Consider the following 22,679-nt stretch of genomic DNA (forward strand, 5'->3'; position numbering starts at 1 on the left):
TGATCCGCTCTCCACGCCTTCCTGTGTTCCCTGCTGGTCTACCTACCTGTGCGCTGCACCTGCTAGACCCCTGCTTCATCCATCCAGGGACTTGTATCCTGCTGGCCTCCTGCCCTTCAGGTATCTCTGCACTCCTGTCTGACTGCCTTCTCCTGAACCACGGTATGCATACTTCCCATTGACTGTGCTGTGTATTGCATACCTTGCTGGACTGTGTTGGTTCTCCTCTGGAGTGTACTATCTGCTGACTCTACTTCCCATTGACTGTGTTATCTTATGCCGGATTACTTCAAGAGACTTTCTATATTGGCAGTGTTGTTCAGTCATTTATACATTTATATTGTGCATATTACTGTGGATCAAAGTCAAGGTGCCCGTGTATATATTGTGTTGCAGTCTCTCCCCGTGCACCTCCTCACATATATATTCAGTAGTACAACTTGCTAGACGCAGACCACTGACTCCCCGGATACCTCCACTTGGATTCCATTCCTTCACTCTGACAGCGGTACAACTTGCTATCCGCAGACCGCTGACTCTCATCACCTCCTCGTTTCTGTTGGACATTCCTCCTCACTATAGCAGTGGTACAACTTGCTACCGCAGACCACTGACTACCTTCACGTGTCCTTTGTCCATACAGTTCCTCGTGTATTACTACCTCCATATTGCCAGTGCTGCTAGTCATAGACTTTCCTGAGCATCTCATCATCTGCTATTTCCTGTTCCGTGATCACCCTGCTACCAGAGTACCATATTACCACCTATACTGCTCTGGTAAGCCTATCACCTGGTGATCCCTGGGTAAAGACTCCTAGTGCCCGTGACAACAGGTAGGACCGTCATATATAGAATTATCAGGGGTTCAAGGAAATTAGATGTTGACGAAGATTTATTGACCTCTATATGTGTATATTTTTGGAATTTACTTAATTTGTCATATGCAGTGGATATTTATAATTAAAAGTAACAAAAATATTATATTTGTCTTTTGGTTTAATGAACCAATGTTGGTGAAGCTATTGACGTGCTTAAACTCAGCGTAAGAAATGTGACAATTCTCTCGCTCTTAAATCAAAGAGCACATTGGACTAGTAGAAAATTTTTTAGCTATGACTTGCTAAATTAGTTTTCCCCAGGTGTTTCAGCTATTCTAGGATTGCCACAATTTTAGGCAATGAAAATATTTGACTGTTGTCCATATTCACGCCTACAATTCAGTATCCTGGTGTGCCTGATTTAATAGCATTACAGGAAGTGTTTGGCACCAAAGCAACATGTGACATTCATTATTTTTAGTCTGAAATGTATTTGCAGTAGTAAAGTGTTCTAAAAGTTATAAAAACAAATAATTTGAACTAAATAAAAAGATATGTACCATAATATAAATAGTTAAACTTTGAAAAGTTGAATTATATTTATTGAGTTTGGAAAGATCTTCAATCTAGATTAATTATAACATAAGTAAAGCTCTTAGCAAGTGCTGCTTACCTTTGCACCATGGATTGAAGAGAATGTATGTATCTGTATCAGAGTTTCTGGGTGTCCTACGTATCTCATAGGAGGTTAATACAGCAATATACATGCGGAATTTGCCTATGATGCAGTCAGGTGCTGATAATATAGTCAAAGTGACAGAGTTGTTTTCCTTAAGAATGACTTTTGCTCCCCATTTTCCTACTTCCAGTTCTTCCACAATGGGGATTGGTATGTATGTGCCTTTGCTTTGTTGTGGGTAGCGGCCTGTATAAGACAAAATGAAAATACTGTCATGTATTGTCTTTATGTATTAAAAAGAAAGTGTAATCAAAATATTTCAGCCTTGAATGATGACCTTGACATCTATGGTTCGATTTGTCTATCACCTAAGTGCATTCCACAGATATAGAAGAGCACGGCACACAGATTCTGCAAAAGAACAGTAGTTAGGCATATTACTTCTCCATTGTATTACATACTGTCATGGATTCACTCAGTGTTATTTAGATCTCCCCTTGCGATATATATCAAGTAATGTTGGTGCTTTTCTTCTTACATAGTTTAGGACTTATTTGGTCCCTCCCCAAGTATAGGCAATGTTGCTAGTCCCTTGCCAAGCAATATTGTTTCAATTTCTGGTTTGACCTTTGCTTTGGGGAACTTGTTTTGAGCTTTGTTTACTTTAATTACCTGATCCAGCACCATGCTGTTCAAAATGGACTAAAGACACTTAGGGGGGTATTCAATTGTTAGCGAGATCCCCGGAAAACGAGCGCTCGAAAAATATTAGCCTTAATACGGTAGTTTACTCGCTGAATTTCATCTTGCAGCTCAGGAGTAAACTACCGTATTAACGGTAATATTTTTCGAGCGCTCGTTTTTCCGGGGATCTCACTAACAATTGAATACCCCCCTTAATGTCCTATGGAGACAACAAAGCTGCACAATATCCTATTTGGCTTGTGCAGTAATAGATGGAGCTGGAGGGGTGCAAATGGCCCATTGAAAGTCTGATTTCTAAAGTGCTTTCAAACTCTTCCTCCCAATCCTGTCCTTGGGTATTGGGTACATCTGTCTAGGAACACTAGATGGCCAACAGCACCATCATGCAAGAAAATGATAGAAAAACACTAGCAGCCAAAAATGTTTTACACACAAAATTTTTCACTCTTGTTTTTCTCTCTTTTCTTTCTTGTCATTTTCCAGATGCTAACAAGCCAAACAGGAATTACGGTGTTCAAAATGTCCAAAAAGTCTAATTATTGTCTTGTGCCATATTCTTGATCTTTCTGAACCATTTTATCAGATGGAGGAGAATTTAATACTTGTTTGAACAGGCTGAAGTTTGGTATAAAAAAGCAGTTTACTTTCATGGCTTTTGGTTAATCCATTTTCAGCATATATTCCTTAATAATAACAATAAATAACATGTGACAATGATATATACATTTCCTATAAGGAATCTACATGGGTAATGTATGCCTTCTAGGAATCAATATAACCAAATCATATTTCATATGTATATGTGCAGAATATTATAGCAGGTTTAGTGGAATCAAATCCATATCTCTGCTATGTTCCAAAGGGAGTTATGGTATATTTTGGGATTTATTAATAGAAATGTTGAACAAGAGGTCAATACATGTGTTGTTTAGGCCTCCTTGCACTTTTCTTAAGTTGTACCACCTTACAAGCAAGGAAAAATGTTTAAAAAACAGTTAATAATGTTGGAAATTGCCAACTTTTGCAGATCAGTCTGTTACTGAAAAATTGTCCAAACCATCTTAGGCTGCAAATCATTGAAGAGACTATGTGAGTGTACTTCAGTTTCTGTTCAGTTTCTACGCTATTTCAGTTATGCATTGAAAGTTTTTTGTATTTATGTTTCTGAATATCAATTTGTTCTAACTATTTTCATTCAATAAGTGTTAGGCATGCTTTTTATTCATAATTCTATATTTATGCAGGGAATTATTGGGTTACAGTAACTCTGGTTGAACTAGTTTTTGATTGCATTTTGGGATAAGCCATGAGGTAACTAAAGACTTGCTAAGAAGGTAAGCTCTTGAATTAAATCTTAGTGGTGCCAGTGTTTTCTTTTTAGTATGGAGATCTTTTTGTCTGAATTTTAAGTAATTTTAGACTGGTTTTGTCTTTATTAGCCCTTCCACACCCACATATCATGCATACTTAGGTGGGTCCTCTCATAACAGAAGCAACACAGTCCTATTCATAAGTCTGTCAAAAGGCCAGGATAGTACATCTTAACCCCCCAAAAAAACAAAAAAACACAATGTTGTTATTTAATGCTCCATGCCACTGCTCAAACATTTGTCTGTTTTAACCTAGTACATGAGGGCTGAGGAAGAGAGACGTCAAGAGAAATTAGGACTAACTAACTACAACCAGGGTTAGAGACCATACCTAATAATACACACTTTATTCTCAATATATATTCAACACATAGTTGAGAAAAGGCTATATACATTTATTATTTCTATAATTCCGCTTCATTAAGTTTGAATGGCTGAAATCTGAACATCTTTCTATAATGAGTTTCAATACTGTCTAAATAGCAAATCCAGGAGATAACTTTCTTTACTAACAGTACATGTTCTTAATTGTTTTGTTTTTTTAAATGCCATAATAGTTTCGGTAGGGGATATCACATACTATATATAATGACTATATATAATGAGAACCTGTATTTTGGAAATGTTATATTTTTTAGACACGTTTCATGTCTAACTGTATGCAACAGTCATTCCTTTAATAGAGGAAATATCTTGGGTTACACTCAATAGTCAAAGTATTTTTAGAAGCCCACTTACAGTGGCTCTCCATGTTCGACATTACTTCATTCATCATTATATTTGGTACATTAGGAAATGTACATGACCCTGATCAATAATGATGGATTTTTAGGATTCCTGTTACACAAAGCAACCTAAAAATAGCTAATACAATTGTGTTCATCACTCCCTCCCAAAAGCATCATTATGAATTAGATTAAATAGACAGACAATTTTGGATAAAGGGGATATAGATCATTATTCAACTGGATGTGAAAGAAATATGATATTGCAGCATGAAATAGATTTTCTGAAGCCTTGTTAAACAATTAAGATAGCAAACTGACTTATATAACTTGTTATATCAACTTTATAATGCAGTGGAAAAAATGTTGTGCTAATAGAATCAAAAAATTGTGTAAATGATGAAAAATAGGTTTACAATACATGTGCAGTTTACACGTACATAATAATGATGACACAACCAAATTAGCTCTAAATGGACAATCCACTGAAAGAATGTAATATGCCATTGTCAGTTTTATGCTGTATGTGTTAGTTAATATGGAATATTATGGGCAGTTGCCGAATCTGCTGCCTGTGTTTAATTACAAACTCTTTTCATGCCTTTGTTTTTATTTTATTCTTCTTTCACTAGTTGAATCATTAGAATTGTTCTGAAGTATATATACTGTTTATTAAAATTCTTAGGTGCCTTGACAGACTAGTATTGTTATACTAATCCGCATTTTATTTTTCTTACATGTGCTCACAATTTCATCAGATAATGGTATTCTTATTGTTTGACAAAATAAACTATTTGTCTTTACTTTGTGTACGCAGCTGAACATTTGTTATTGTTGTATACACTTTATCAATTCTAGAGTGTTGTTTATACCAACTTGGAGTCACTTGGTGTAATCCTAACACCTTTACATTATCTGTTACTTATTACTATTTCCACCTTCAGGTTTTACTCTTCTGCAGTTTTCTAATCATTAATCCCATTACCCATTGATGTCACAAATCATGCCTTTACTAGAGTTGTGTTAGCTCTAGAAAAGCATGAATACAGGTTCAAAGCACACGTGGCCAAACCCTGGGACCACGAGTGAAACAAAAATCCTTGGTTCTCACTCTACTACACATGGACATCCTCCTCCAGTTTGTTCACCCACAGCAGCCACTCACCTTAGGAATGTGCTAACAAGAATATCTTTTTTCCTGCTGCTTAAGACATAGGTTAATTACATACTTGTCTACTCTCCCGGAAATTTCCGGAAAGCTCCCAAATTTCGGGGAGTCCTCCCAGAAGAGTAGCCAACCTTCTGGACACTTGCGGAGGCGGAGCTTAATGACGCGATCGTGCCATTAAGCCACGCTCCCACAATGCAATGCCATGAATTTCAGCTTTTAAATAGTAGGGGGTGAGGCTATGGTGACACAACGGTGTCCCCATGTGCCCCTGCACTTGTCACATGACCTGACCTCCGGACTCTGCTGGAGGACAGGTTTTAAAAGTTAGCATGTATGGTTAATTGACATGGAATTTCTCTGTGTGTAGATTCTCTCAAAAATTGCCAGTTCCTCAATATAAATACAGCATTACAATATGCTAATACTAAGGATAATGTTATATTTATGACCATACTCATCATTTAATAATTTGTACGCTACAAATAAAATACATGTACACATGGTTAACGAAATACAATACAAGTAATGTTAAACACATTTTATGGACTAGAAGGGGTTACCAGCAGGATAGACCCCTAGTTTCACCATCTCCGGTCACAACTCTCTATGTCTATGTATGGAAGGGGTCGTTTGTGGATTCTTCTCTGCTTTATTATTTTTACTTGTCTCGTTTTGCTACATTGAAGAATAAAATAGTTTTATATCATTTTTGATACTTTTTTTTACCATCTACATATGTAGTATTCTCACGATCACCTTGATGATGTGTATAGTCTTGTATAAATATTTCTATAGTCTTTTTATATTACATATATATTAATGTCCTGCTTTGCACCCTTCAGGTTTATTATGGGCTGCTGTTACTGTTCTACTGTTTACACTTTTGTCACAGATCATTCTTATATAAGGCTAATTACAACAAGTATTATTTAATATAGAATAGCTCATGTATGAATAATCTGCCAGAGGTAGAGCTACATGATACATATATGTATGCTAAGTACACCAGGAAGACTATTTTGTCAAGAATAGTTTTATTCAGCTGCTACCCACAGAAAATACGCGTCTTGTTGGCTTTACTAGCTTAGCATTCGAGAGCTGTGTTACAAGGACTGAATTGAGAATGGAAAGTACACAGAGATGAAAACTAAAATGGAAATGAATAATAAAGCATCATGGGACAGAGAAAATATAATATCCAGAAATTTCTAAATTTGTCCATTATTAGTTCTAATATAACATGTGGCTTTAATGTTCTTTTCAGAAGTTATGCAAAGCATTGTATGTAGAATTGAATTAGAAGACACCAAAAAAGTGTTTTGCTGAATTCATAAAACATGCATTATAGTCAAAATAACACAAAAACAATGTAGGAATACTTATTAATATTGGGATATGTGCCTAACATTGCTGACTTTAATATTGGAATACATGTTGCAGTATATCTATAGAGCAGAACATCGCACCACAAGCAATACAGTAGTTTTAATGAATGCAAATCCAAGAGCATTATAGATTGCTGCCTGTGGTTTAGGATTAATAAAATATTTCTTGCCAAGTGTATCTGTGATAGAAGCTGCAGTCTGGATTCTCAAGTTAAATCAAAAACTTCAAGAGCAAGTGTGTAGATCTCTCTGGTTAGTGGGCCATAAATGACCAAATCAGGACTCATAATTCGGTCTTAGCAAAAAACAGGACTGACCTATATAAATCACTACGAATCTTTCACATGGTATTTATTGTTCAAAAATTAGGACTCCTCATATATCTAGCAGATTAAGATAATTTGCATTGCTTCCTATAAATGTTTTATTATTGAGATTACACAAAAGGATGCCAACTAGGAGACCATTATGGGATGAATTATACATTTCTCTTTTAAGTGGATAATTTATTTACTCCAGGCCTACTTGTCCTAACACAAATGTTGTACCAACTTTAAAGCAAGATCAACACCATTAAGGCTCACAGCATAATATATATCAGATATTTCACAATCATCCTAACATTTACATTTAATTCTGACTTTAGTTAATTCAAACTCTTAACTTATAAATATATCAATTCATCCTCACACTTTGCCACATCATCCCATCGCCTTTGGTCTATACATAATAATTCACCACACTGTTTCCAGTCTACAGTAGAGTTGAATATATCAGATCTTGGGCCTGATTCATTAAGGATCTTAACTTGAAAAACTTCTTATTTCAGTCTCCTGGACAAAACCATGTTACAATGGAAGGGGTGCAAATTAGTATTTTGTTTTGCACATAAGTTAAATACTGACTGTTTTTTTTCATGTAGCACACTGGAGTACTCTAAGATGTGGTCCTCCACTCCCCACTGCAGCTACCATATCAAGTATTGCCATTGTGATCAATTTATGACCATTTAGACAGCACGTCACAGGTAGACGTCAAGCCATCTATAAACCTGTACACTTAATATGCAAGTTCATTTTTTGCAGGGTTACCTCTAGTGATGTTTCAATTTTATATAAGCTGTCTGTGCTTTTAACTATCTATTCCACAGAGCTGTGTAATTTGGCTCTTTATCAATGGATAAATTTAATCACAAATGTCCCTTTCTGATTTTAAGCACACAGTTGAACGAAAACATATTTTAGATTTTGCAAAGATTTCAGTATCTACATGGTTTTGTGTGTGCATTTAAACATTGATGATGCAGTGCAGCATATCGTTCGGTGTCGCTTTTCTTACAGATAAATGGTAGAGATCTTTGAACTTTTAGTTTTATTCAAGGTTTTGCAGTTATTACCAAGAATCATCTGGGAATGTGGAAGGTATGGTTAATGAAACAGGAAGGAAAGGAGTAATGATGATGGATCACTAGTTTGTCTAGTATATTCATGCCACCATGATATTCTCCCTACTTCGCTGAGCTTTGGAAAGTATGCCAGCAATAATCATATAAAACTGCAAGGGGTGGCACAAATGGAAAAATATCTCCAGGAATATTTCATTGATTATTGATGAGGTGCTGAACCCTTCCAATCACCTGAAAAAAGTAGAGGTCTAGTTCTCTCCACCGGGCCAATATATGCAATCTCACAGCTGTGGAAACATGTCTCAAAGGAGCTTTGTAATCTTGTGTCCAGGAGAATGATACAAAAGGTCATTGATCTTAATCATTAGCTCGTATTTAGTGACTGACTACATTTTTGTACTGGCACAAATGCACCAATGAATAACAGTCAATCTATCCTCAGATATACAATCGGCACTACCAAAGACTTTCGCAATTGCTGTTGCTCATTAACTCCGCTTAGTGTTAATTGTTTTTTTATGATTTTAATTTGGCTATTCAAAATAATTACAGCTAAATATTCTGGGTAGAAACAAAACAATTGTCAAAGAACTTTGAAAGAATAAACAAATAATTTATTGTTTCCTATTGGTTCATTGCAACAAATTGAATCTCTAAAATAGATACGAGCACTGGGATTGTGACAGTTACGTTAAAATTAACATAGGAAGAAAGGCTGTGTTTTCTAAGAGTTTAAAAGAAGCCCGATTTCATATTCTGAACTGAACAGACGTCCTAAACCACTTTTTATGAATTGTTTACAGAGCATTCTGCATCATAATCCAAGAATCAAAGTGTAAACCTTGCAATATTGGGGAATTAAACTTAGGTAAGTACTGTGTCAAGCTGTAGGCCTTAGAGCCTACTCATTTATTATTGAGCATACAGTAAAGCTGAACAGACTGATAAAATCAGTGAACCATTCTACAATCCCATCAGTGTTATTGTAATATGCTAAAAACAGTAAAACTAAAATATGGATGGAATATATTTAACTTAAGTTCAATACTGTTGGGTCTACTTTGTTGTCAGGACAACATCACACATGTTAAATAAAAGTGATAAAGAGTAAACAAAACTAGGAATTAATGGGCTAAAAAGATTTGTAAAGCGCTACGGATTTTGCTGACGCTATTTAAATAAATGATAATGATGATGATGATAATGATTTCTGCAACTACATGGCAGCATGGTTAGCTGGCATTAATTATTTATTTATCAGCATAATAAAAAAAAAAAGTGCAATTGAAAACTACATTTTTTAATTGAACTCCTGAGTGATCTGTTGTATAGTCTTGTTACAGTATTAATGTAATGTGGTAGAATAAAATCATAAAAAGTAATTTATGTGCATTAATGTAATATTACTATTTTAGTTCAACTGGGAGTTTTACTCAGCTTCAACAAGGTTCATTATTTGTTTTCTTAATAATTTAGTAAAGCAAACACTTGATATAATACTATGATGCTTAATTAACCCTCCTGTAGTCATTTACTACTTTTGTTTGTTTATTTCCTGCAGGTAAAGGTGCAGATATAAATCTATCTGGTCCATGATTTTATTTAAATATATATCTATTTTGGTGCATATGTAAACAGCCAAAAAAATACTTAAATCTTTCTGGTACATTATTGTATGGAACAGGAGCATCATCATCATCATCTATTTATATAGCGCCACTAATTAAGCAGCACTGTACAGAGAACTCATTCACATCAGTCCCTGCCCCATTGGGGCTTACAGTCTAAATTCCCTAATATACACACACAGACCGAGAGAGACTAAGGGCAATTTAATAGCAGCCAATTAACCTACTAGTATGTTTTTGGAGTGTGGGAGGAAACCAGAGCACCAGAAGAAACTCACTCAAACACGGGGAAAACATACAAACTCCACACAGATCAGGCCATGGTCGGGAATCGAACTCATGACCCCAGTGCTGTGAGGCAGAAGTGCTAATCACTAAGCCGCCGTGCTGCCCAATGGGGTATAAATCCTGCAGGAAGCCAATGCCTACACACAGTGAATTTATAGTCATCATCCAAACACATTTTCTGCAAATACCAATGAACATCTTATTGATCACGTTCAGATGTTCATTGGGATTGCCTGATGTTTGGGGTAAACAAAACACACATAGCTGTAGCCAATGACTAAATTGCCCATTCAAATCTCTGTATGTGTTTGTAGCTTTAAGTAGATAGATACATTCAGGACAGTGCCTGGCCATGCCTACCATGCTATTTGAGAACTCTTGTTTTCAGTGTGTCCAGACTGTAGATTGAAAAAAGCCCCTTACAGTCTGAGCCACATCTCTTTAGTGAAATGGTCCCATGTAGACAATCCTGATTTGGCCATTCCTGACAATTAATACTGTTTGGATTGGCCCAGTTACAGTATAGATTATATAACAAACAAGTTTTAAGTATATTTGGTCTTAAGGTTCTGAATCTGACTATGAGAATAACTTGAACGTCTACCTAGTGTCTTGTGTCAGTCAATCTGGGTCTCTCACTTTATATGAGAAGGTGGTATCTATAAATGTATAATACTTGCTGAAATATTTAATCAAATCTTCTCATAACCCAAGTCTCTGTATGTGTGTTAGAGATTTAGGGGTAGATTTACTAAGCTGCGGGTTTGAAAAAGTGGGGATGTTGCCTATAGCAACCAATCAGATTCTAGCTTTCATTTATTTAGTACCTTCTACAAAATGATAGCTAGAATCTGGTTGGTTGCTATAGGCAACATCCCCACTTTTTCAAACCCGCAGCTTAGTAAATCTAGCCCTTAGACTGTAAACTCCATTGATGCAGGGACTGATGTGAATAACAAATATTCTCTTTACAGTGCTGTGGAATTGGTAACACTTTATAAATAAATGGTGATGATGATTTCACCCATTTTACTGAGGGAGGCTCAGAGTCGGATTGACATACAGGGGTGTACCCAGGTGCAGGCAATGGGAGTGCTAATCGTGAGCATTTACCCAGAAGATGTAGGATACAGAGAGAAAGGGGCCAGGAAAACGAGAAGTGAGATGGAAGTGATGTCACCTGATGAGTGAGATGAGGGGAGTAGTCTCTGAACCTGGTGAGGGATGGGAGCAGTCAATAGGTTGGTATAATAAATGAGTAATAAATGAAGACCATTGGGTATGAGTAATGAAAGCAGTCATACAGCAGGTGTGAAGTATATTGCAGACATAGACCAACAGGAAAGGGTAATTTGGGCCCCTGAGTATTTAAGAAATCCCCAAAAACATAGAAATGGGTTAGAGTAATTCAGGCCCTAGGACGTAGCTTGAGCTGTCCAGTGGATGATCAGCCTCTGGGTAAAATGATTTCCTGATATGTGTACAATTTTTGTTATAGTTTATATTGCAGTAGCCAATTGTATTTTTAAAAAGACAGCTACTGTACACTATAATATTGTTGTTGTTTTTTTTAAGTCATTGCCTGTGTATTACTGATGTATAGTATTAGTCTGAATCAGACCAGTTCTCTCTATTTCCATTGTATAGTGCGGGCCAACATCAACAGGGTTATATATATTTTACAGAAATCCGGTGTTTAAATATTTTTGGTGTATAGGGCTAGTCAGCATTGATGGAGTTAAGATGTACAGTTCATAAGTATTACTAAATTAATTTGTCTGCTAGGACTCCTTTTGAAAGGAACTTCCTTTGTCTAGAGGCATCATGTTACAGAGCAGTGCTTCAGACAAAATAAAAAACCTTTCAAGGAATCTTCCCTGTTTGTAAAAACCTATTGAATGTTGGGAGTGTACCAATGGATAAGTGGTTTGCAATTATTTTTTTTGTGCCTAAGCTAATACATATATTGTTTATAAACCAAATTGTGGTGTGTTATACTGTCCTTTAGATTTATACAGACATTGTATATACCATTAGCTCAAGACTATAGCAGAAGAACATAAGCAGTTGTATTATTTATAAGTGCTTGTAGGATACTGCTACCAGAACAGAGATAGATGGCAACATTACCAGATGTAATCACAGTTTCCTTATTATAATCATTAGAATATCGTATCCAGTGGTAATATTTCTTAGCACTGAAATTGATTGTTTGGCAGTATTAGACACTTATATAACTTTGTTTAATACTTGTAATTTTGCAGCTTGATAAAAAAAACCAATATTTTTTTATATAGATTTTGCAATTCAATACAGGACAGCTATGTACTGGAGACAGGGTGACCAATTGTGATTAAACAAAAATGTACTTGTTGACACAGAAGCTCCGATCCGCTGATTTATGCAAACACATATTCTCATTCTTATTCCCGTAATGGGAATAAGAATGATAATATCTACAAGAGTTCAAGCGACTGCAAGCAATTTTTGAGGCAAATGAACAAAAAAACAGTCATGTAATATAAACAAAATGACCATAAATGGGAAATTCTGACCTGGATATTTTGGCATTTTACTACACTTGCTGAAATGAGGCAGGGATTAACAACATTGAGTGGGAGAAATAATTATTGTGACAGGCATTGAATAACTCTTTATCTGTCATAATATGCCTCACCCATACGCTGGCTGTTAAATTATTTTGATATCAATCCCGGACTCCAGGTCAGAAATTCCCATCTATGAAAAATCTATAAATGCTCTCAAATTACTTGTATACTCCATTTATCCCAGGTAAACCACACCATCATAATGAAAATATTAAATGCATATTGAAAGATTGAAAGTGGAGTAATGACATGCTATCATTGAGAATAACTCAAATGGCTGCCAGGCCCTATTGATGTCATTGCTATTAGCATAGCTGGGAACTTTGCTTCCAGTGGATTTGGCAGAGTATTACACAAACTATTGAAAGGCCGGTATAAGAACAAGTGGCAGCTCTTATCATGGGATGGATTGGGCTTGTGAAACAGATTGGATATTTTGCTAAAACCATGCAAATTCTTATTGAGCCCTACACCTCACATGGTGGAGTAATTATCTTTGCTTGTAATTTCTTCACAATGGTGATGGAAATTTACAGCAGAATTTGCCCTGCAAAAAGTTCACAGCTAGACTAATTAGAAAAGAAGTTTGGTGTTTGTACACATGTGGCTGCTTGTATACCAGACAGACTAAAAACGAAGATGTGGAAGGAGTAAGGGACTACCAGACAGTTAGTGAGAGCTCAGTCTCTCTAGTGTAACCCAATGTTATAATGTTCATTTAGTCTTAATATTTGCTGTTATTTTTTCATTATTTTTCCTATATCTCATGATGAAACAGAAGGTGGTGGGGATAGAACCTATTTGTTGCAATTTGTGAAAATACTACTGCAAAGCAAGGTCCACTCTTACTGATCTCAGCCCAGGTACTATTTTCGATAAGGTGTCAAGCTGTCAGCCCCATTGGCCAAACTCTATACTAATATGTATTTATAACTTATGTCTTAAAAATGTGCTGAATGCCTCCTACATAATCTTAACTAGGTTGATCAAATTCTCAAAGCATTAGCATTGTATAAAGGCAGCAAAAATTACCTAATAGCAGCTAGGGTCCATCTCTAAACCCATCCTGCTCCCAGTATCATATAACATATTAAGGTACGTATAAAATCTACACATATACAGATTTTAGAAAACATGTAATGAAGAGTCCATGAGAATTTGTAATTTAAATGATAAAGAGAGCAAAAGAGACACAATGGGCCTGATGCCACTCCGAAAATCCCACATTCTCCATACATTCCCATCAGACCTCCTCGCATGCCCCTCTGACCTCCCCTCATGCCAATCAGACCTTCCCCATTTGTCCCACAGGTCTCCCCCACATCCCCTAAGACCTCTCCCACATGTCCTACAGACCTGCCCACATGCCCTGCACACCTCCCCAACATGCTCCTCACATCTCCCCAAATGCCCCTCACATGTTCCCCACATGCTCCTCACATGTTGCTCCAATGCCTCTCACACCAGGGTCACACTTAGGGGGTGGGGGAGGCTGTAACTCAGAATCCCTTTCACTTAGACCATGGTTTCATACCAGATTAGACTCATTTATGGAAAATATATAAATCTTAAAATTATATATTAAAGATCTTTGTCTGAAAATTCTCAAACTCCAAGGACACTATTTACCAAGCATCTGTATTTTAAAATCACAGATTTTTGGCAATTTTGTCAACTAAATTTAAAACATCAATTTTATTATAGGGTTTTATTTCCAACCCAACAGGTCGGGATTTGCCTTCAATACAATATCACAATGCAGGGTTTTGCCTTTAATAAAATTGCTGTTTTAAGTCCTGCTGGCAAAATATTGCTTAATAAATTATGTCGCTAGGGTGTGAGAATATTCAGATAGTATAATTATACTGCTAATGTAAGGGGGTGCTTTTTCAACTCTTTTCAAAAATTAGAGAGCATAGATAAATTTAAATTGTTTTAAAGTATGTAAAATACTTCTTTTGATGCGTCTGTTAATGAGCCCGCAAGTAATTTATACAGTTTAATTGTCTTTTTACCCCTGTCACAGGTATTCCCATCCTTCATCACCTGAGAATAAGACCAATGTGTGCATTCGATTGAAGTCAACAGACCTATTAACAATGTCTGCCACAACTGTTAAATCCAAGAAGGCCATCTATTGATGAAAAAAACTTGGATCAGAGGTAATGTTAACATATATTGGTTTTAGTTTCAAATACATACCTTTCAGCAGGTGAGGCAGATTTTAAATTGGAAAGATTGAGAGTAGAGCTCTTTTTTTACTAGAGACAAATGTGTTTTTTATGTAAAAACATTTGCACTAATCGATTGCACTTATTTTCAAGGTGAAATCAGACAAGACATTATTTTTGGATATCCCACTCTGCATAGAAACGCCTTTGTTTCCATAAAGCAGACACACATTAATTAAATACATAATAGCTTTTTTAGGTACACCAGCCAGCTATCTTGCTTGGTAGCCCACAATGTCTATGAGAATATCACACATGCACAGTCTTAAAATTATGTCCCCTCTCTCTACATCCTGGTCTCTTGCTCTTCTAAATTAAACACCCTCTTGCTACTTTACTCCAGTACCAATTTAATTATAGTTAACAGACTGGCTTGCAAAATAAATAAACATATGGGAATTGTTTACAAGCTATGTATGTTTTTATGTGTTAGAAACACTAAACTCTCACTGCCCCAGCTGTTTTTGAGAATGTTGTTTTCAGGTTTCAAATTGTGTCAACTGCAGTTGAATTAAAACCACATAACCTGGATTGATTATCTTCTTACATTTCATATACCTTGTATTACTGTACTTAGCTTAACAAAAATAAAGACAGAGACCTTTATACGTGGCAAAATAGGTCACAGTTTATTATATATAAAGAACCTGGTGGTGGATAAAGTGCATTGCAGGACAACTAACTAACTGATAACTGGAACCAGGTGTGGATTGTCAAACTGGCCCTAAATCCACTTAACAAACCTGGGCTAATCCCCAACTGCTTGGCCGGTGCTAAATCTGGTGGCAGGTGACCACACCCCCTCGAGTCACAATGACCTGCTCTAAGCAGGCTAAGGGACCCTCACACAAAAAGGACCAAGAGTCACTTTACCTCGAGGGGTCAATCAGTGATAGCGTCCTATTTATCAGCCGCTGATCACGTGGAAAAAGAAATGATTAAAACATGCGGTATAACCGGGGCAGGTAAAAATTTGAAAATAGGGAGGGTGGGTGGGGATCCGTTGAAGCTGACTGAAACAGGATAATTCCCTTGTAACTTATATAACCTGTCATGGCACTTCCACTTTTCCTCCTATTGGTCGGCCTGGCCCAGAGAAAGTTTAACCCCTTCATGGTAAGTGTAAAGTTCAAGCAACGCACATAGGTCTGTTTAAGTGCTTTTGTCTTTAGGGACTCGCTTGTCATTATCATTAGATTGGTGTAGTGAATTCCACCAAGTACAATGCACCATTTTATTCTAGTTCCTATATAAAATCTAAGTATCTGTTTTTATTGTGTACACTTTTTAAGGTAATATTCATTGAAGAGAAGTATTTGTATTTTGTTTATATGCTTGCACGCCCCCATCCAACTTCACAAATCCACAGGGTTGGTGGACCCCAGGTTAAGAAACCCTGCACTGTCCCACCAAACAGTCCAACAGTCAGCTGAGGGCCAGTTACAGACTAAGTTCCTCCTTCTATGTTTCTTCCAATTATGAGGTCTATTTCTGTGCACAAATGTAAGCCGTCTGACACATATAGGAAGCAGCTTGCTGCAATCAAACACACGTATGCTCTTTCCAGGTCTCAAGGCTGTTCCAGACTATCCAAATCAAAAATCGATAGTTGGCAGCTGTAGCTTTATATATACACACATGAGGCCCTTGAAAAATATAAAGTTGTCCAGTATTGATCTGAAGTATACAATATTGTCCCGTATATCTACCTTCACCTGTTAATCACAGGTGAGACAATATTATAGAGACAACCTGAACTTTTTATTAAAAATCTTTTTATTTTCAGCAACAGGTACATAAAGGAGGGACAATTGGCAATAGATATTGGCCATCCAAATAAAGATTGCATTATCACACATTACTTATGAAACTAAAAAAATAGAGCTTAAACATGTGCTACTAGGTATCTTCACAGGATAGATAGCATGGTCCAGAGTGGCTTATTGCAATAGTTAAATACATTTGACTGGCGTCTACCAGGTGACAGCTGGTTTTGAGTCTAACCCCGGAGTATGTACCGTGGTGTTGGATTTTTCTGCATCGGTATAGGAAGAGGAAGGGACAGTGGGAGGGAAACATTGCAGAGAGGGGTGGTCTAAAATTGGACTGAGATTGCAGAAGTGAAGAATAAAAGTAGTGAGGGGGGTAAAGGAAACCAAGATACAAATCCATTTAGGGCAGGGTTGCCTGCACCACTACTGGCCCAGGGGATAAGAGAGACAATACTTTAGAAGAAAAGAAAATACCAAAGTGTCAAGAGGCAAGGAAGCGGCTCACCTAGTGCCAGGTAGTAAAGTGTGATAAAAGGTGTACCATGAATCCCATGTCTTGTGAAAGTTAACTACCTTGTCCTTTAAAAGGCTTGTGATATACTCCATCGACACTAAGTACCACATCCGAGTGATCACTGCCTGGATGTGTGAAGGGAATGAGGACTTCCAATCTGTGGCAATTTGTAAGCAGGTTTGTCTTTGTGTTTATTGCCTGAAAATATTTTTAAAGACTTTGCATTCTCTAGTACTTCACCAATCCACACATGTTGGGAGCAGAGATTTATATATTTTATATTTATGGTTGAAGTGGTAACATTGTTACTTTAATATAATTCGGTAGAAACTTACCCATAACATATTCCAACCAAAACTGATCTTTTTCAGGATTGTATGGGTGGTTAAAGTCGATCCTAACACTGAATACCTGCCCCCGGCGTATGATTAGTTTGTTGTTGAAGAATCTATCAGTGTGATGTTCTGTCTTATTTTGTTCAAATTGCTTCTTGAATAGCTCGACATTCTCAACTTTCAGATAATCTGTACAAATCAAATAAACAAAATGTAAATTTACTGTAAACAAAAATTCAGCTGCTGCTAGGTTAAAGTTGGATAACTTCAGCTGTTACAGGAAAAGGAAGAAAAATCAACCTGTCATAATGTCAGACAGCCTGAGCTTGATCAGCCCAGGTTGTTATTACCTAAGGCAGGCCTGGCAACCTGTGGCTTTACCAATAAATGGCCAGCCTTTAGCTCGCATGGCATGCTGAGACTTGTAGCTTCATAACACATAGAGAGCCATAGGTTGGCCGGGCCTGACCTAGGGTAATTAAGCTTGCAAACAATATGTGAGCCAGACCCGTGCTGAATTACACTGAGGTTCCTTCTAGCACCAGTTAAATGCTGCCAGGGTTTGTTAAGACTTGTATCTCTACAAACATTTTTAACACTTTACCACATTACCCTGGCATCCACTACACATTATTCCAGTGAGCTGGTTTGCCCTGTGGGTCTCCCTGTTACAGTGTTACCCTTCTTAACATGGCTTCTTAATGAATTTATCCAGGCAGGTTAAGCCTTTGGAAAATAATGAGGATAAAATAATTCAGACTATTGTGACTAATTGCTACTAATGCAATTCACACTCTGTCCTATTAGATATTGACAATATGTTGTGGTATGTCTTTATGATAGTGTGCAGGGGGGAGCCATCACAACTTTGCTGTGAGGACCAGACTTTAGACCCCATTACTACACATGGCTTCCCTTTAGGGTTGAAATGTGAATATTTATATAACCTATCCTCAGATCCTTCAATATGACCCTTTCCACTCAGTAAAAAAAATGCTGTTTTCCTTAACTTAAACTTAAAGCGGAACCTGCTACATCTCTATATATAGATGTCTGAACATGTTTATTTTTGTATAGAGAAGAATTAGCCCTACTTTCTGCCAGCACCCAACAATTCAATTCAATGACTGACATTGATAGCTTGGACTAAAGTTGCTGTTCTTTTGTGAGAACAGAAGTGTTAGTGAGAGCCGGCTGATGCTTTAATAGTTTGGAGGGTCTGTATTCTATCATTCATGTATCCATCTTAATATGTATTTGTCAGAAACTGTATTGCTTTACTTTTGTGTCCTCAAATGGTAGAGACTACAATTCATTTTTTACCTGTCATGTCAACACCCCTTGGAATGAGACCAAAGGTTTCCTTGAGGGGGATGTCATCTTCATCAGCATTGGAGATATTAGGTGGGATAGATCTACGTCCTGTATAGCCTGGAGCTGGAGGCTTCTTTTTGTCCTCATTAGTTCCTTTTGGCTCTGACATTATGGCAGTCACTAAAAAATAACAATCTGATCAAAGACCATCCTAAAATGAATGCCTGTGGTGAACATAGATATACATCACACATGGCTCATACATACTTTAGAACTGCATCTCGTGTACATTTAGTGCATTGATCCTTTACAATGCTTCAGCTGCTACAAAGAATATAATAGCATATAATAATAATAATAATAATAATAATAATCTGTTTCTCAGTTTTTTTACTTTTGTTGAGCATGGAATTTAAATGAAAAACAGTACTCAGAGGCAAACAAAATAACCAAAAGATTCAACATCAATCAGAAGATTTAGTAGGCAGACTTTGAACATTAATGTTACTAATTCAGGTATTTTCTGTGACAACATCCAATTGAATGTTGCACTACAAATAATGCATACACATAACCAGTGGTGTCCAAAATTCATTCTCCACAGATGTTAATAAATGGCCTTATAGTCAAATATTTCCCTATTGACACTGTGAAATCTCTTTTAAACACAGGAGATCTGGCACCATTTCACAGAAACAGAAGAGTAGCAGCGTTCTTGGCAGTCTCCAGTGATATTGCTCTGTGCCATAGCTCACACTGAAACAGAAGGGAAGGCAGTGTCCTGGTCACTCCCCAGTCACATTGCTCTGTGCCATTGCTAATACAGAAGCAGGAGGTGTGGCAGTGTTTTTGTCACTCTCCAGTCTCATTGTTCTTGTCACTCTCCAGTCTCACTGCCGTTGGTCACACAGAAACAAGGGTAGCTTGTCACTCTCAAGTCTCCAGTCACATTGCTCTGTGCCATCGATATGGATTCACAGAAGACCAGGAGCACCAAGCAGCTGCTGCCACCAGTCATAATGATACTAATCCCTCTACGTAATTTGCTAAAGCCTATGTTCAAGTGCATAGTGCTATTAAGACAGGTAAACAAAAATGTAAAAAAAAATAGCCTTTCTAATTAAGTTGAAACTTTACAGTAGAAAAACATAAAGTTTGCCAACATGCCATTTTACTCAAAATATTAACAAGCATACCAGCATCAGCTATCTCCCTTCTCTCAGTTAGATCTCAGCACCTGCAATCTACACTGTCATCATCCTTACCCTCATCAGTGTGTACATTATCTTCATACAATACTAATTCATCCCCCATGTAATCTACCATTACAGAAATCTCTATACTTTGATGTAATTGCCGATAATGGACTTCCTCGTGGAATTTGTAGTTCATTTTATGACAGAGCTGTCACAATTTTTGGGCAATTCTTTTACACCAGACCAAATGTCAAAATGTTGTGCTGACTCATCTGCATCACCACTGGGTGTCTTGGGAAAGCTATGTTTTTTCCTAGCAGCAGTTGCCAAAGAAACTGAGGGAGGAGATGTCAGATTGCTGACCAAGAGCTCATTGCATCTCTTGAGATCTGGGTCAGTTAGAAAGAAAGAAAAGACATAAATCTTCATCATCATCATAATCATTTATTTATAAAGCGCCAGCAGATTCCAAAGCGCTTTGCAATTGGGAACAAACAGTAATAAAACAATACTGGGTAATCTTAAACCTAGGGTCAAGCACAGTTGACAAAATATAGTGATCCGATTTCAAGATGTTGATAACTCTCAGATCCTGGTGAAGTGAATAAAGTACTTTATCTACAAGTCCTACATAGTTAGTGGAGTTGCTTTGTTTCATTTTCTCCTTCAATTTCTCTAGCTGCTTTTCCAAAAGTCTAATTAGGGAATCACTTGGCTAACGCTAACAATGTCTGAACTCACTTCACGGGTGACTACTTAGAGTGGTTTCAGCACCTTGCACAACACAGAAAGTATTCTCTACTGTGCTGGACTAAAGTACATTCCCCCTCAAATTCTATTCTTCTTGCAGCTCCTGCAATCTCCTACATGCTGTTGCAGATGGCCGAAAATGACCTGAATTATTTCAGGAGGCAGATAGCACAACATTCTGACATTTGGTCTGTTCTAAAAGAATTGCCCAAAAATCGTGGCACCTCTGCCGTAACTCCACCTGATCCTACTATCAACATCCAAAGAATAGTGAAGGATAATTTTAATGATAGCATACAAATAGACACATCAGACAGTCCCTTTACATACTGGGAGAGAAAAAGGCAATTTGAATACTCATGTACAAACTTGTTTTGCACTACCTAAGCTGCCCAGCCTCCAGTGTGTACTCGGAAAGAGTTTTCAGCACAGCTGGGAACCTTGTCAGCCATCAGCATAGGAGGCTACTTCTTAAAAATGAGGAAAAGATGATGTTCATCAAAATGAACTACAAATTCCACAAGGAAGGCCTTTACCAACAATTATATCAAAGTATTGTGTGAGGATGATGTACACACTTATGAGGGTGAGGAAAATGACAGTGTAGACTGCAAATGGTGGGAGCTAGCTGAGAGTAGGAAGCTAGCTGATGCTGAAATGCTTATTAATATTTTGGGTATAATGGCATGTTGGCAATTTTATGTTTTTCTACAGTAAAGTTTCACCTTTATTAAAGAAGTGTTCTTTTCTTTCTTTTTTCTATTTATGTTACAGAGACTTCTGTAATGGGGCATTCCTGCAGGGATTAATTAATATTGTGTGAGTATGATGTACACACTGATGAGGGTGAGGATGAGGCTGAAGATGATGACAACAACATCATGCCACTGTAGAGTTCAATGACAGCACTGTTAGCTTAGCTGCCTTAAGCTCATTGTTAGCTTGTTTTGTGAGGGGCCGAAACAAATCAAGCACTTCAGACACAAAGTGATATTCCTTGTAGCTGAAGCAGGGCCGCTGAGAGGGGGGGGGCGGGTACTAATTACCTGGGCTCAGGCATGTCAGGGTGCCCGGCGACAAATTAATTTTTTTGTGGCGGGGGGGGGGGGGGATATGGGGGGCTCGGTCGTTGGTGGGTGGAGCAGTGTTGTTAAATAAAAACAAAACACACTCACATGATCGCGGCGCCGGCGTCCCACCTCTCTGCTCCTCTGTGCTCCATTCAGACTGTCTGAATGCCGGGTGTGACGTCATCATGTCACGCCCAGCATTCAGTCAGTCTGGAGCAATGGAGCACATAGCAGCAGAGAAGACCAAGAAAGAAGAGAGAAGAAAAGGTAAGTGAAGGGAGGAAAACGAGGGGGGGGGGGCACAGAGTTTAAAAAATAAGGGGGGCACAGAGGAGTTAAAAAATGAGGTGGGGCACAGAGGGGTTAAAAAAAGGGGGGGACAGCATAACACAGAGGGCTTAAAAACGAGGCGGGCACAGAGGGGTTAAAAAATGGGGAGCAGCATGACACAGAGGGGTTAAAAAACGGGGGGGGGGGAGCATAACACAAAGGGGTTAAAAAAATGAGGGGGGCACAGAGGGGTTAAAAAACAGGAGGGCAGAATGAAACAGAGGGGTTAAAAAATGAGGGGGGGCACAGAGGGGTTAAAAAATGAGGGGGGGCACAGAGGGGTTAAAAAATGAGGGGGGCACAGAGGGGTTCAAAAATGGGGGGGGGGCAGCATGACACAGAGGGGTTAAAAAATGAGGGGGGCACAGAGGGGTAAAAAAACGG

General features: G+C 37.6%; 1 protein-coding gene across 1 annotated transcript in view; it reads right to left on the reverse strand.

The window, feature by feature from the left end:
- F13A1 (coagulation factor XIII A chain) overlaps nt 1-22,679 on the reverse strand; it is a 151,482-nt gene that overhangs the window by 125,506 nt on the left and 3,297 nt on the right. Inside the window, exons 2-4 of the mRNA XM_075213020.1 lie at nt 18,959-19,129; nt 17,636-17,824; nt 1,492-1,743 (exon numbers count right to left, since the gene is read on the reverse strand). Coding sequence (XP_075069121.1) covers nt 1,492-1,743; nt 17,636-17,824; nt 18,959-19,129 — 612 coding nt within the window. The remainder of the gene's footprint in view (nt 1-1,491; nt 1,744-17,635; nt 17,825-18,958; nt 19,130-22,679) is intronic.

Source organism: Mixophyes fleayi, chromosome 5 (assembly GCF_038048845.1).
Source record: "Mixophyes fleayi isolate aMixFle1 chromosome 5, aMixFle1.hap1, whole genome shotgun sequence".
NCBI classification, from domain to species: Eukaryota; Metazoa; Chordata; class Amphibia; order Anura; family Limnodynastidae; genus Mixophyes; species Mixophyes fleayi.